The 16,447-nt window shown below is 40.9% G+C and overlaps 1 protein-coding gene across 1 annotated transcript in view; it reads right to left on the bottom strand.

Annotated features, from left to right (window-relative positions):
• LOC107558790 (NACHT, LRR and PYD domains-containing protein 12-like) overlaps positions 1–16,447 on the bottom strand; it is a 54,538-nt gene that overhangs the window by 30,052 nt on the left and 8,039 nt on the right. The window contains exons 10-14 of the mRNA XM_016242474.1: positions 9,168–9,372; positions 7,145–8,894; positions 6,678–6,842; positions 5,594–5,758; positions 2,401–2,574 (exon numbers count right to left, since the gene is read on the bottom strand). Coding sequence (XP_016097960.1) covers positions 2,401–2,574; positions 5,594–5,758; positions 6,678–6,842; positions 7,145–8,894; positions 9,168–9,372 — 2,459 coding nt within the window. The remainder of the gene's footprint in view (positions 1–2,400; positions 2,575–5,593; positions 5,759–6,677; positions 6,843–7,144; positions 8,895–9,167; positions 9,373–16,447) is intronic.

Raw genomic sequence — 16,447 nt, 5'->3', positions numbered from 1 at the left:
CACAGAGCGCCATTCACATAGTTTTCCTTTAAATTACATTATATTGGTCCCGAATCGTTGTTAATGTACATAATGAATTGTGTATTGTGCATTTAAAGCAAAACGTTTTTCTTTCTGTGGCTCTAATAAAGTCTGTGTGCTTCATTTATAGAGCTATAATATAGGTCGCGCTTTCTCTTTCCGTTTGCTCCGTTTTTTAAACACCGAACTTCAAACTCATCTATGCTAAATTGTTCATTCTTGAAGTAAACTTGTGTCTGTTTGGTGATTAAATAAACTGTTTTAGACCGCTGCTCGAGTTGAACGTGACGTGTCCGGAGTGTGTGTGATACCGGTGAGTTCTCCTAGACTCAGTGCTGCGCTTTTATTTTGATTAGATAATCATCAAGTATTCAAGAATAGAAGCAGTTTAAGTGTGAGAGTATACATACACTATCCATATGTATATCATTTTAATGCTATAGCCTTTGTGTATATATTTAAAGATGTGCATCTTTAAGCATGACAGTTGAAATGAAATGGTAACACTTTAAAATAAGAGTCCATTTGTAGCATTAAGATTAATGAAAGCTGTGTAAGTATTGTTCCTTGTTAGAGTGTGTTAATTTCAACATTTACTATTACTATTATTATTATTTTTACTACTACTACTAGTATGGTTCAGTACTGTTTTTGTTAATAAAGCACTATTTTAGTTCAGTATCAATTTTAAATTAATCGGTATCGGCCAGTATGGTCCAACCTAGCTATCGGTATCGGCAAAATCCACTATTGGTCGACCTCTACTTGTAACGTGTAGTGGACTAATTTTCACTGTAAGGTATCTGTACTGTTACTCAAGTATGGTTTTTAGGTACTCTTTACACCTCTGCTATCGCCTGCTTCGTCAAAAGATTGCGATATGCCGTGTTTTGGGGGTTAATGTTGGTTTGAATCATATACTGCGTCCCAATGTGACTACTTATCCTACGCCCTTAAAATATGCACTCTTTTGGTGAGGAAAAAGTACACACTTTTGAGTGTGTAGTAGAAGAGTATGCAAGCTTTGGGACATACTATCACATTATACAATTGCGTCTTTAATGGACCGCTCTGTCGCATAATTACACGCACGCGGTCACTGTAAACTGGCCTGTCAATCATCTTGTCACAGTTCACATCCTCCACATTGCATTTCATTTAACTTCCTACCGTATTAGAGAGAAAAGAAGTAGCACATTGATCTGCCTGCCATGGATTTTTTTTTGCATAATAATGCATTTAAAAGTTAATGGCCAAACGGATGTTTATAAATGTTCACATTGTTGTTGCAGATAAAAGAATATAATACAGATAACATTAAAGGGGTCATATGATGCTGCTAAAAAGAACATTATTTTGTGTATTTGGGGTAATGAACTGTGTTTATGCGGTTTAAGGTTAAAAAAACACATTATTTTCCACATACTGTACATTATTGTTTCTCCTCTATGCCCCGCCTTTCTGAAACGCGTCGATTTTTACAAAGCTTATTGGTCTGAAAAGCGAGGTGTGCTCTGATTGGCTAGCTATCCAGTGCGTTGTGAAGAGACAAACATTAAAACCCATTATAAACGAGGCATTTGTTGCATCCAGTGGGGACATAATTACGGATTATAATGACTTATACTGTCTTTTTACGCGTTGCATCGTGCCATAATTAATGTGTATATAACTTTTAGTTAAGAACAGAGGGTCAAATTGTCTTTATTAATACTGTATTTGTGGCAGTTTAGCTATAATAATTGTCTAATTCTGGTCAATAAACTTGAATATCACTCAGTAAGTTCCATAATTATTGTGGATATAACTTTCACTTTAGAACATGGGGTCAATTGTCTTTATTACAATATTTAGCAATTTATATCGGTAAGCCAGCATTAATTAAACATAATTACTAGCTTCATAATGTTTAGTTAACATAATAGATGGTGAATAATTGAGATATACCCAATTGCATTACAACACAAAAATAAAATATGGTTTGCTAAGGTGTAAATAATGGCTGATATGCCCATATGTTAAGTTAATCATTAATTACTAGTGTGTTCATGCTTAACTAATGCATAATTCTGGACCCTTTAGTCTCTTGTCTAGCTTTGTTATTATAACCCTTTTTGGTGAGTTTCATCAAATCGGTTTATAGACAAGTCAAGCTCGATGTTTATGTCATTGTTTTGTTGAATTATTTTGCCATTTGTTCATTCTGTTAATGCTTAACTGCACAGGGTTCTCAACTCAACTGGCCTTCAGAGGAATAAAAGTTAATGTTTGCTAAAAAAAAAACTAAATGTGACTTTAAATAAATTTCCATTTATGGTTTAGTGTTGACAGAATTGTGTAATTATTTCTATTATTCTGTAACATAACAAAAACACTTACTGCAGTTTCTCCAGTTTACAGTGTGGATCCTTCAGTACAACAGAAAGAAGCTTCACTCCGGTGTCTCCTGGTTTGTTCCAGTTTAGATCCAGTTCTCTCAGATAAGAAGGGTTTAATCTCAGAGCTGAAGCCAGGGCAGCACAACCTTCCTCTCTAATTAGGCATCCAGACAGCCTGCGGGGCAGGAGAGGGATGCAATGTAATACCCCTCTAACACTGGTTTTGTTAAACATTACGTTGTGTACCTTTCAAAATGCCTGCTCCGAGTTCAGCAGTTCAAGTTTTGCTTTTAACAGTTAATGTGTCCCATGTGGTTCAAGGGCCAGGATCCAAGTTCAAAAAGCTTAATCTGGATCAGAATGATCTGGATTTGGAAATTACACGTTTTGATATCCAGGATCAGGTTATCCATCTTACTTTTATGCTGGTTTAATTGGATTGGATCACAATGATCCAGATACACCCTTTTTCAGATTACCAAATCTGGATTACTAATGCTCTACGAAACCCCTGAAGGGACATGGTGATGGGAAAAAAAAGAAAATACTGTATGAGATGGAAAAAAAGTCAATGCTTTTGCATTCTCTCAGAATTTTTTTGCATTGCATTTACACAAATAACTGCTTCTGGCTGGTTCATCTATGATGATTGTGCCAATGTAGTTTACAAACAGTGATAAAAAAAAATAAAAACCTTTAAATTAAATGTGATATTTTTGTTTGATATTCGGTGATATATTACATGTTACAAATGTTATTTTGAAGTTTTTATTACATTTTTGTTCCTGAAATCCACCCTTCTGCTGGGATCAGATCCTGATTTTTTTGGATCAAATGTATCCCAATCGTTTTGAACAACACAAACTGAATTTAATCCAGATCAAAACCAAAATGGGATTTTGTGATCTAATCCGAATTCAGACTTATTTCTTTGTTTTCTTTTGAACAAGCTATTTTCAAGATTTGATCCAATCCGATAGCCGAAATCCAATCAGATTACTTTTGAACAACCTCCCCCTAGTGTTTAAATTCCATGCTCTCTATAATAGTGCTAAGACCCGGGGTAGCACCTGTTCCCTAAACGGGTTCTGTTCTCCTCTAGGTGGCGTTCTAGGTTCTGGTTTTGTGTGTGATGTGTTTTTTTCTTTTGTCTGTTTGCAGGGTGGAGACAAGCGGCAGGTGCGGTAGATTACCTATGATGAGTTGACAGATTAAAGGATCTCTATGAGGGGCCGTATAGGCCATAATTATTGAAAAGCCTTTTACAAACACTAGTGAAACGAAAAACATTGACAAACCTTAGTGAAATTCATTCATTTGCATTACTGAAAACCTCTTACATACACTAGTGAAAACCTTGATCAACCTTAGTGAAATTCATTCATAAGCATAAGCAAAATATGTGAGTATTTCAGTAGATGATGAGAGCTAATTTCACTCGAAACGGAAGCTGTCAACACTTCCGTTTAATTTGGCGTGTGTCTCACAAACTATTTTAGGCAATGGCAGTTAGTCGTAAGTTGTCTGAAGCTATTAATATTTTAAACATAATTTTACCATCGTCAAGTACAATTCCGAAAGTGGGACAAAACAGCGCGATGTTACAGAGCTTGTGCCGTGGTGGCCTGTCATCGGCATGGATCTGCGACTGACTCGACAGCGCGGGGAGGACGTGTTCGCTAGCGCCACCGAGCTGACAGTGCGGACATCAGCATCTCTTCATAATACTTCACAGAAATGTGTGTTTTCCCTGCACATAACATAACACAAATCAGTATTGATTTATTATTAAATTTATTTTGCTTATTGTCTTTCTACTACATAAACAGCAGAGTTGTATTTTGAAGAACTGCATGTAGCAGATACTTTAATAATAGGCTACTGTAGCCTACTCTTGAGGAGCTCATACAACATTGTTTAGCACATCCAACAAGTGTTTAATTTTGTAGGCTACTTTATTGTTTTCAATTTCTATTCAGCAGTTACCATTTTAAATTTGAATCCCATTGTTAAATATAGGGTATATAAGACCAGGGAACGGTCAGTGTTAGCTTATTTAACTCTCACATTGCAATTTCATTAATACAGTGTACTGTATATGGTGGTATTTTTAATTTTGCACTGCATTGTGTTGTGTTTTAGGGTTAATGGAAAACTTATGAAAATTAACCATGGTACACCGTAACCATATTTGTAGTAAAACTGTGGTTAAACAAATTACAATCTGCCAAAAACCATGGTTAATCCTACTACTCTTTAGTAAAACATGGTTATTTTCCGTATTTCCTGCAATGGAAAATTAAAATATAATGTCCTGGCAGAAAATTATCAGTACATTTTACTCATTTTTTTCAGTATATGCTACAGTTACACAAATATCTTTAAATGTAAAATGTATCCAATGCCTTGATGAATGAATCCATAAAACATTTTTAATTCTAAGAGGACTAGGTATTGTAAATCATTAAGTGTTGACACAGCTTCCGTTTCAAGTGAAATTAGCTCTCATCATCTACTTAAATCTTTACTTATTTCAGTTATGTTTATGAATGAATTTCACTAAGGTTGATCTTTTCGTTACACTCGTGTTTGTAAGAGGTTTTTCAGTTATGCTTATGAATGAATTTCACTAAGGCTGATCAATGTTTTCACTAGTGTAAGCCTATGTAAGAGGTTTTTATAATGCATATGAATGAATTTCATTAAGGTTTATCAATGTTTTTCATTTCACTAGTGTTTGTAAGAGGCTTTTCAATAATTATGGCCTATACGGCCCCTCATAAGATCTCTGTCCTCCGGTGTGGTGTGCCCCGTTTGAGCTTGACTTCTCTCCAGCACCAGACTTTGAGCTTTCTTTAATATTTGATATTTTGTTGTTTTCTTTTCTCTTCCCTTTTTGGGTTTAACTTTAGTAGTATTACGTTAAAACATTATTATTTATTTTGAGTTAACTTACTTTGTGCGTGGCCTCCCCATTTATGTTACGCTGCCCTGAGCCTGGTAGTTTGTAACAATATCATTTTAACATGCAGTGCCTTTTTACGTGCTATAAATAATAATGTCAAACAATTAAAAAAAAAAATTATTTAACAACTTCATATTATATCTCCAAAAGAGTTCATAAATCCAAAAGTGCTACATTCCTGTTATCTGAGGCCAGTAAAACCTATTGTGACTGCTTTAAGGAATCTTACTTTAATGTCTCCAGTTTACATTGTGGATTCTTCAGTCCAGTAGAGAGGTGCTTCGGTCCTGAATCTTCTAGGTTGTTGTTACTCAGGTTCAGCTCTCTCAGACTTGTGGAGAGAGCTGAGGCCAGTGCCAAACAACTTTTTTCTGTGAGACCACAGTCACTCAGACTAGGAAAGAAATAACCATATATTCAGTGTAAGCAACATACAATTTTATAGATTATTTTACATCATTTCAAACTATATAACTAAATAAATCATAACAGTGATCTATGCAATATCATTTATTTTGTTTATAACTGTGTTATTGTGTTAATTTCATACAAATTGTGTATATACATGTAGTGCATATTCTATTATTATTTCTAAATTGATATGTTAATACATACTTCTGTACTGTACAGTGTTTGAGAACTGAAGTTTATTCCACACACACACACAAAAAAGATACATATATTCAATATACTGACTCTGCTTTTCTAGATGTTTCCACAGAGGTTTTTCAGTTATGCTTATGAATGAATTTCACTAAGGCTGATCAATGTTTTCACTAGTGTAAGCCTATGCAAGAGGTTTTTATAATGCATATGAATGAATTTCATTAAGGTTTATCAATGTTTTTCATTTCACTAGTGTTTGTAAGAGGCTTTTCAATAATTATGGCCTATACGGCCCCTCATAAGATCTCTGTCCTCCGGTGTGGTGTGCCCCGTTTGAGCTTGACTTCTCTCCAGCACCAGACTTTGAGCTTTCTTTAATATTTGATATTTTGTTGTTTTCTTTTCTCTTCCCTTTTTGGGTTTAACTTTAGTAGTATTACGTTAAAACATGTTTATTTTGAGTTAACTTACTTTGTGCGTGGCCTCCCCATTTATGTTACGCTGCCGAGCCTGGTAGTTTGTAACAATATCATTTTAACATGCAGTGCCTTTTTACGTGCTATAAATAATAATGTCAAACAATTAAAAAAAAAAATTATTTAACAACTTCATATTATATCTCCAAAAGAGTTCATAAATCCAAAAGTGCTACATTCCTGTTATCTGAGGCCAGTAAAACCTATTGTGACTGCTTTAAGGAATCTTACTTTAATGTCTCCAGTTTACATTGTGGATTCTTCAGTCCAGTAGAGAGGTGCTTCGGTCCTGAATCTTCTAGGTTGTTGTTACTCAGGTTCAGCTCTCTCAGACTTGTGGAGAGAGCTGAGGCCAGTGCCAAACAACTTTTTTCTGTGAGACCACAGTCACTCAGACTAGGAAAGAAATAACCATATATTCAGTGTAAGCAACATACAATTTTATAGATTATTTTACATCATTTCAAACTATATAACTAAATAAATCATAACAGTGATCTATGCAATATCATTTATTTTGTTTATAACTGTGTTATTGTGTTAATTTCATACAAATTGTGTATATACATGTAGTGCATATTCTATTATTATTTCTAAATTGATATGTTAATACATACTTCTGTACTGTACAGTGTTTGAGAACTGAAGTTTATTCCACACACACACACAAAAAAGATACATATATTCAATATACTGACTCTGCTTTTCTAGATGTTTCCACTACAGGTAGCAGCCTCAGAAGACATTCCTCTGATTGATCATATTTACTTAGATTAAACTCATCCAGCTCCTCATCTGAGTTTAGCAACACAAACACCAGAGCTGACCACTGACTAGGAGAGAGTCTGGCTCCAGACAGACGGCTTGCACCTGTTTTGCTCAAGTATGTCTGGACTTCCTGCACTAATGAGTGATCGTTCAGTTCATTCAGACAGTGGAAGAGATTGATGGATTTATCTGGAGAGGAATTCTCCCTGATCTTCATCTTAATGTACTCAACTATTTCCTCTTGGCTGGAGGACATGCTATCTGTCTGTGCCAATAAACCTCGTAGAAGAGCCTTACTGGACACCGATGAGAGCCCTAGAAGGAATCGGAGGAAAAGATCCAGGTGTCCACTCTCACTCTGTATGGCCTGGTTCACTTCACTCTTTAAAAACTCAGTTATTTTTGAGTTGTGCTCTTTGTTCCCAATAAATGAAATGAGCTTGAATAGAGCAGCAAGAAACTCCTGCATGCTCAGGTGCACAAAGCTGTACACTTTCCCCAGGTACAATTCAAACTCCTCTCTGAAGATCTGAGTGCAAATTCCTGAGTACACTGATGCTTCTCTGACATCAATGCCACATTCTCTCAAATCATCCTCATAGAAAATCAGGTTCCCTTTTTCTAGTTGTTCATAAGCTAGCTTTCCTAGTGACATAATATTATTCTGAGTCAGTTGAGGATCTACTTCACATTTTCCATCATACTTCAGAGACTTCAGTTTGGTCTGATAGATCAGGAAATGAGTGAACATTTGAGTGAGAGTCTTGGGGATTTCTGCACTCTCTGCTTCACTCAACATTCTCTGTAGAACAGTGGCTGAAATCCAGCAGAAGACTGGGATGTGGCACATAATGTAGAGGCTCCTTGATGATTTCATGTGTGAGATGATTCTATTGGCCAAACTCTGATCACTGATTCTCTTCCTGAAATACTCATCTTTCTGAGGGTCGTTGAACCCTCGTACCTCTGTGACCTGGTCGACACACTCGGGAGGGATCTGACTGGCTGCTGCTGGTCGAGAGGTGATCCAGAGGAGAGCAGATGGAAGCAGATTCCCCTTGATGAGATTGGTCAGCAGCACATCCACAGAGGCCGGTTCTGTTACACCAAACAGGTTTGGATTTTTTGGGAAATCTAAAGAAAGTCGACATTCATCCATTCCGTCAAATATGAACAAAATTTTGTAATCCTCATGGTCTGTTGGTCTCAGTTCTTTTGCATCTTTAAAAAAAAGATGAAGAAGATCCATCAGACTGATGTTTTTCTCCTTCATCACATTGAGCTCTCTGAAGGGAAGTGGAAAAATGTAGTGAACATCTTGATTAGTGTTTCCTTCTGCCCAGTCCAGAATAAATTTATGCACAGACACTGTTTTGCCAATTCCAGCAACTCCTTTAGTCAGTACAGTTCTGATGGGTTTGTTTTGTCCAGGTAAGGCTTTAAAGATGTCATTGCATTTGATTGGTGTTTCCCGTGTCTCTGGTCTCCTGGATGCTGTCTCAATCTGTCTCACCTCATGCTCATTATTGACTTCTCCAATCCCTCCTTCTGTGATGTAGAGCTCTGTGTAGATCTCATTAAGAAGTGGTGAGCTCATTTGATTGGATATCCCTTCGTTAATTCTCTGAAATTTTTCTTTAAGTTTGGATTTGAGTTTTTGTTGACATGCAGGGGCACATTCTGAAAGAATGAATGACAACCAAATATATGTTCTTATTCACAAATATAAAACCAAAGGTAAAGTCACTGATAAACATGACAAATCCTCACTGAAATTCTCATTTATGACAAATTATTTTAATTAATCTTTTTAAATTTCATGTTTTATTTATGCTTTTATTACTGACATATCATTTGCATGCCTTTATCCAAATATTATATGATTTCTCAAGTGATCATTACATACAGACTGTTTTAATGTAATAAAATAGGCAAAAGATTCATAGTTCTTACTGGTCTGTAATGTGTTTGCGAGGTCTGTCTGGCTCATCTCCCTCAGGATGTGCAGTGTTATTTTCAGAATCCCCTCTCTGATTATGTCCTGACCTTTATCATCGTCCTGCTCTATCTCAGAGCATGCTGGGTAATCTGGACTCAGTATTCTCTTGAACCTCTTCAGCTCTTTTTTCATCAGAGAGATCATTTTGGGCTTAAGCTCCTGAAATAAGTGTGTAATCACAGTGAATATTCAAAAGAGAGCCTCCATTCAGTAAAAGAGAGGCTGAACTGAAGGATCAATGAAAAACAAATCGGGCAGAGCTGTATAGTTTACTTACAAAGTGTAGTTTGTTACTAATTACAGAATACATGATGAAATCTGTAGTTAGTAATGTAACGCCTCGGTTAAGTTATGTAACCCTCATTCCCTGAAGGAGGGAACAGAGACGTTACATCAACACTGACATTAGGGGTCTCACTTGGGAGCCCCAATCACCTCTGAGCATTACAAGAAATTACCAATGACTATTGGTGAGTTGAATTTGCATACCAAGCCACTCCCCGTACATACAGGATTATAAGACACATCCATGTAGTAATAAAAATCACAAGACTGGCGTTGGATTCAGTTTATCATGGAGCATTAATGGGACAGTTCACCCAAAAATGAAAATTAGCCCATCATTTACTCACCCTCAAGCCATCCTAGGCGTATATGACTTTCTTCTTTAAGATGAATCCAATCGGAGTTATATTAAAAATTTACTTTGATCTTCCAAGCTGTTTAATGGCAGTCAGCGGGTGCTGCAGTTCATCAGTCCAAAAGAAGTTAAAAAGCGCATCTATCCATAATAAAACGTGCCTCACACGGCTCCGGGGGGTGAACAAAGCCCTCCTGTAGCGAATCGATGCGTTTCTGTAAGAAAAATATCCATATTCAAAACATAATAATCACTTTAATCTAGCTTGCGCCAACAGTTGTACAGGGAAGCAGCTCCGGGAGGATGACGTAAGATGTCGGCATTACGCATGCGCAAGTGAGTCTCATGAAAACCAACGTTTGTTTACTGGAGCAAACGAAGCAAAGTTTCCTTACTTTAGTAAAGGAAAACCAGTCTCCTCTTGGCTTACATCGAAATCCTCTGACATTCTTCTTTACAAATCCTCATTTTGTACTTCTAATTCGTGACCGTTGTTTTGTTTTGATCTCTCCCCTGTGCTTCCACGTTCGTCACTTCTGAGTGTGCATGCGCAATGCCGACATTCTACGTCATCCGCCCGGAGCTGCTTCCGTGTACAACAGTGAGCGCAAGCTCGATTAAATTATTACGTTTTAAATATGGTTATTTTTCTTACAAAAATGCATCGATTCACTACAGGAGGTCTTTGTTCACCCCCCGGAGCCGTGTGAGGTACTTTTTATTATGGATGGATGCGCTTTATTTCACTTGTTTTGGACTGATGAACTGCAACACCTACTGACTGCCATTAAACAGCTTGGAAGATCAAAAATTATTTTTTTTATATAACTCTGACTGGATTCGTCTGAAAGAAGAAAGTCATACACACCTAGGATGCCTTGAGGGTGAGTAATTCATGGATGGCCGGCGTTGTCATCCTGTAGACTTAAGCATTGGTACTTATTTATATATCAAATAATTTTAGGTTTACTTCCTTCGTATTTACAGCAGAATATCTTTCAAAAAGGTGTAAAGAATTATGGGCTTCACTCACAAGACTATTATCTTTTAAGCATCGCTAAAGTTCGTACTAATATGTGTCAACGCGCATTTAGTTATGCTGCTCCATTTGATTAGAATCAACTACAAGATAAGTTATGCTTAAAAGAGTTGATATCACTAAATTATTTTAAATGTATTTTAAAGGATCTATTTGTAGAGTCACCTGATTGTAAATTTTTGAGTGATTTTTGTACGTTTCTGTGTATGTAAACAAATGTATTTTGTTTTATGTGTACATAATTGTGCTGCCTATCTTGGCCAGAACCCTCTTGTAAATGAGATTTTAAATCAAGAGTTTTTAATTTCCTGATTAAATAAAAGGTAAAACATACAAAATAAGACCCACAGTCTAAGGTCACTGTCCTGACCCCAGTTCAGGGGAACACAACAGGGACTGACAGCGGAACAGACCAGGGAAAGACACAGGTTTACCAAGGGAACATAGCAGGGGGACAGCCTCCACTCCAACATTTCATGCAGGAAGGAAAGCACAACGTTGACCGGGGATCTTTGGGGGTCCTCTCGACGAGAAGAACAGCAGTCAATGAACAGACTTCACTTCAGCGCATAAGCCTGCCTAGTAGAGGGGGATCTAGCCTGAGTGATAGTGTCTATCATAGGGATGCACCAATACCACTTTTTCCAGTACTTGCCCGATACTTTTATTTTTGGTACTTGCCGATACAGAGTACCGATACCAATATTTTATTGCATTTGTAAATTTTTTAAATATTGGGTACAGAAACCAAAAGAGTATGTATAATGTTATTTTGTTAACTTCATTTATCAAATAGATACAGTCAAACCAAAATGTATTCAGACACCTTCAACCTTCTCACATTATCACGGTTTATTCGCTATAGTTTAGAAAATGGTAATACAATATAACAAGAACTCAGAATTAAACTGTCAGAACAAATTCAGCTTGTTAATAGATAACTTTGATAGAAAGGCATGTAGCCTAATGTACCCTTACAATCAACCAAAAATTAGACAGCTGTTAGTTGTCATAAAGCAAGGCCAGACACAACGGGTAAGTGAAAGACAAGAGGGTTTATTGGTACAGGATGTGGAGAAGTGGAATGGGTTAGGTTAAGGCAGGGGAGTGTCTACAGGGTGAATGATTCCAGGGTTCTTATCTGAGGTCTGAGGGTGAGAGTCTGATGCCAGTTTCGGGGGAATTCGTGGAACAGCTTCCAAGGAGTCGTTGGAGGATCGCGGGAGAACCAGAAGGTAAGTCTTTCAAGGAGAATATCGTATAGAGAGTCCAGGGCAGTCCATAGGAGTGAACGGTAGACCAGACAGTGAGTGACTGTGATGTGTGTGTATCTGTAGTGTGGCTTGATTGGTGACAGCAGGTGCGGGTGATCAGAACTCAGGTGACTGATTGGGTGATTATCCGGGCTGGTGACTGCAGTGACTGTAATGAATCCCTGACATTACGCCCCCCCCCCCAGGGGTGGCGACGGGGGCGGCCACGGCTTCTGGGTGCGGGGCAACCAGGATGGGTGCGATGGAAGTCCTCCAGTAGCAAAGGGTCCAGAATGTCGTCCCTGGCCACCCAAGAACGTCCCTCCAGTCCATAACCCTTCCAGTCTACTAGATACTCCAGCCGACCACCCCGTCGCCACGAGTCCAAGATGTCTCGGACCAGGTAGATGGATGGTTGGTCAAGGATTTCTGGAGGAGGAGGTTCGTCGGGTTCGGTGGGACCTGGAGCAGAGGGAGAGTGCGGTTTAAGGAGGGACACATGGAACATGGGGTGAATTCGGTACCTGGGTGGGAGTCGGAGTTCGTAGGTGACTTCGTTGATCTGCCTCTGTATCAGGAATATAGTATGCACTGAAATGGCATGAGGCCGGTGGTGGTCTGGGTCAGGGAATTCTATGCATACTCGGCCCAAGGGAGGAAACGGCTCCAGCTGTGTTGGTCATCGTTACAATATGCCCGGAGGTAACGTCCGAGTTCCTGGATCTTCCTCTCAGTCTGGCCATTTGTCTGGGGATGGTAGCCTGAGGATAAGTTGACCGTGACCCCTAGTAGTCGGAAGAATGCCCTCCAGACGCGGGAGATAAACTGCGGTCCCCTGTCAGATACTACATCCTTGGGGACTCCGAAGTTTCTGAGGACGTGAGTGAATAAACTTTCTGCAGTGTCGAGAGCGGTTGGAAGTCCTGGGAGGGGGATTAGCTTGCAGACTTTGGAAAACTGATCTACAACCACCAAGATGCAGGTATTCCCATCGGCGTTGGATAAGTCAGTCACAAAATCGATTCCCAGGTGAGACCAGGGCCGATGGGGAATCGGCAGGGGCACTAGCTTGCCTACGGGGAGGTGACGAGGGGGCTTAGACATGGCGCAGACTGAGCAACCTCGGACGCACCGGATGACATCCTGGGTCATACTGGGCCACCAGTACCGCGCCTGGAGGAGCGAGAGGGTCCGTTGGCTGCCTGGGTGTCCAGAGTCCGGTACATTGTGAACGAAGCCCAGAAGGGATTGTCGTTGGAGAGTGGGCACATACGTTTTCCCTTCTGGGCCTCCCGGCAGTGCAGGTTCGGTAAGAGTGGCGGCTCCAATGTCCTCGTCGATGTTCGAGTGAATGGGGCTTACAATCAGGGCTGGAGGGAGAATGGGCTCGGGATCGGAAGGTGTGTCTGGGAAGTGCATGCGTGAGAGGGCATCGGCTTTATTGTTACGATTCCCGGGACAATAGGTGATGGTGAACTGAATCCTGGTGAAGAACAGTGCCCAGCGGGCTTGGCGTGGGTTAAGTGTCTTGGCTTCTCTGAGGTATTGGAGATTTTTGTGGTCGTAATGACTGTGAATGGATGGTTTGCTCCCTCCAGCCAGTGCCGCCACTCCTCCACGGCGAGTTTGATGGCCAACAACTCCCGGTTGCCGATGTCGTAATTCTGCTCTGCTGGGGTCAGTTTCTTAGAATAGTATGCGCAAGGCTGGAGGCGAGGAGGCTCACCATAATGTTGGGACAGCACGGCCCCAACGCCGGTGGTGGAGGCATCCGCTTCCACTACGAACGGCATGTCTGGATCAGGATGATGAAGGATGGGGGCCGTGCTGAAGGCTGTTCTGAGTCTCGTGAGAGCTTCGTGGGCACTGGTGGTCCAGGACAGGGACTTGGGTTTTCCTCGGAGCATGGAAGTCAAAGGAGCAGTGTGGGAACTGAAATCCTGGATGAATCGACGATAGAAGTTAGCAAATCCTAGAAATATCTGAAGCTCCTTTACGGTCTGGGGAAGAGGCCACTCCTTGACTGCATCAACCTTCCCCTGATCCATCTGAATCCCTTCCTGGCCGACGATGTAACCCAGGAAATGTACCGTGGGGCAATGGAATTCACATTTCTCCAGCTTTAAGAAGAGATGGTGTTGACGTATCTTCTGTAGGACCTGCTGAACGTGTTGGCGATGGTCGGCCACGCTCCGGGAGTAAATGAGTATATTGTCGATGTAGACAATCACAGAGCGGTGGAGGAACTCCCGGAACACCTCGTTCATGAATCCTTGGAAGACAGACGGGGCGTTGGCTAGCCCATACGGCATTACCAGGTACTCATAGTGGCCAGATGGTGTAATGAATGCCATCTTCCACTCGTCGCCCTCCCGGATTCGAACGAGGTTGTATGCACTTCGCAGGTCCAGCTTGGAGAAGATGCAGGCCTCACGGAGTTCCTCGAGGGTGGCCGGGACCAGGGGAAGTGGATAGGGCAGTTCCACCGTATGGGAGTTCAGAGTCCGATAGTCAATACAAGGCTGCAAGCCCCCATCCTTCTTGCCCACGAAGAAGAAACTAGACGCAGCTGGAGACGTGGAAGGTCGGATGAATCCTTGGTTAAGAGCCTCCTTGATGTATTCCTCCATCGCCTTGCGCTCCGGGATGGAAAACGGGTATACTCTTCCCTTGGGGAGTTTTGCTCCAGGCAGCAAATCGATGGCACAGTCCCATGGCTGATGAGGTGGTAACTGAGTGGCTGCCTGCTTACTGAAGACATCCTGGAATGCCAGGTAATCAGATGGGACCGTGACCTTCTCCCGAGGTTCGGGGCTTTCGATGAGGGTAGATGCAACTTGAACGGAGTGAGATCCTGGTAGCGGAGTGGGTAATGACGTGAGACAGTTGCAGTGACAGTGCTCACTCCAGCGAGTCACCTCACACGAGTCCCATCTGATCTCTGGAGAATGGAGAACTAGCCAGGGGCGTCCCAGGATATCCACGGTGGGTCCCTCCAGTACCAGAAACGTGATTCCCTCCTCGTGGAGAGTGCCAATCTTGAGCCGTAGTGTCGTGCTCTATATTTCACCCACCCCCATCCTAACGGTTTTCCCTGGATGGTCTCGACTCGGAGCTCCTGGGCATGACGTTTCCGGGGCAGATGGAGACGATTCAATAGGTCCTGGGATATGAAATTGCCTGAGGAGACCAAGGAGCCCGAGTCGACGAGGGCAGGGACTGAAACAGAAAGGTCTGGGGTGAGTAGTTGTACCGATAGCATTGACAACGTGGAAATGACAGGGTCTAGTTGGAGGGTACTCACCGCAGGACGTGGGGGTCTGACTTGGCAGGTCCTGATGTAATGATCCGCCGCCGCGCAGTATAGACACAGACCGCCCACGAGACGGCGAGCACGTTCCGACGGGGTGAGCCGGGAGGTGTCCACTTGCATCGGCTCTGGTACTGGGGAACCCGTGCCGGGCGTGACAGACTGGTTGGCGGCTTCGGTGGCAGGCGGACAGATGCTGGGAAATTTGGTTGGTCTTTTGCATGAAGCTTTCCAGTCCAACGGAGTCATCATAGATAGGCATTTGAGCTTGTACTGTGTATTTGTAGTGTGGCTTGATTGGTGACAGCAGGTGCGGGTGATCAGAACTCATGTGACTGTGATCGGGTGATTATCCGGGCTGGTGACTGCAGTGACTGTGATGAATCCCTTACATTAGTATGACAGTATTTACACAACTATCAATACTTAGCCTTAATGACAGCCTGTAGTCTCCTGGGCATTCTGTCACCCAGCTTCATGCAAACCTGAACTTCAGTTTTTTCCCCCAGCCTCGGTCTGAATAATTTTTGGTCCCAAATTTGTATCAGTTTTACTGGTAGTCCACTGTATGAAGAATTTTTGGGTTTAATTTGTCACAGTTTACTTTATTTTCCTATCCTCACTTACATATGTAGCGAATCAGCTCATGGGGAAATATGAATAATTAACCATAACTAGTTATAATTAACTATTCATATTTTAGATCCACTGTAGATATTTAGCTGACCACTCAGGGTCAACTGTCTTGTCAATTCTAAGACGTTAATTTCCTGGTTAAGGGAAATAACTTTCTTACTGTACAATTCTATAAGCTTGTAACGTAAATCTGCATGATTATTGACTCCGGTTATGAGTAAACAATGAACACGTCAAGTGTGATACAAGTAAGGTTTTATTAACTACATAAACACTTAAACTAGTCCAACATACTACATAAACACATTAAGCCGGTCCAACATACACATACGCACACACACACACACACACACACA

Source organism: Sinocyclocheilus grahami, unplaced genomic scaffold (genome assembly GCF_001515645.1).
Source record: "Sinocyclocheilus grahami isolate Dianchi unplaced genomic scaffold, SAMN03320097.WGS_v1.1 scaffold660.1, whole genome shotgun sequence".
Classification (NCBI taxonomy): Eukaryota; Metazoa; Chordata; class Actinopteri; order Cypriniformes; family Cyprinidae; genus Sinocyclocheilus; species Sinocyclocheilus grahami.
The sequence above is the reverse complement of the archived record's forward strand: the minus strand, read 5'-3'. Positions and strand labels throughout refer to the sequence as shown.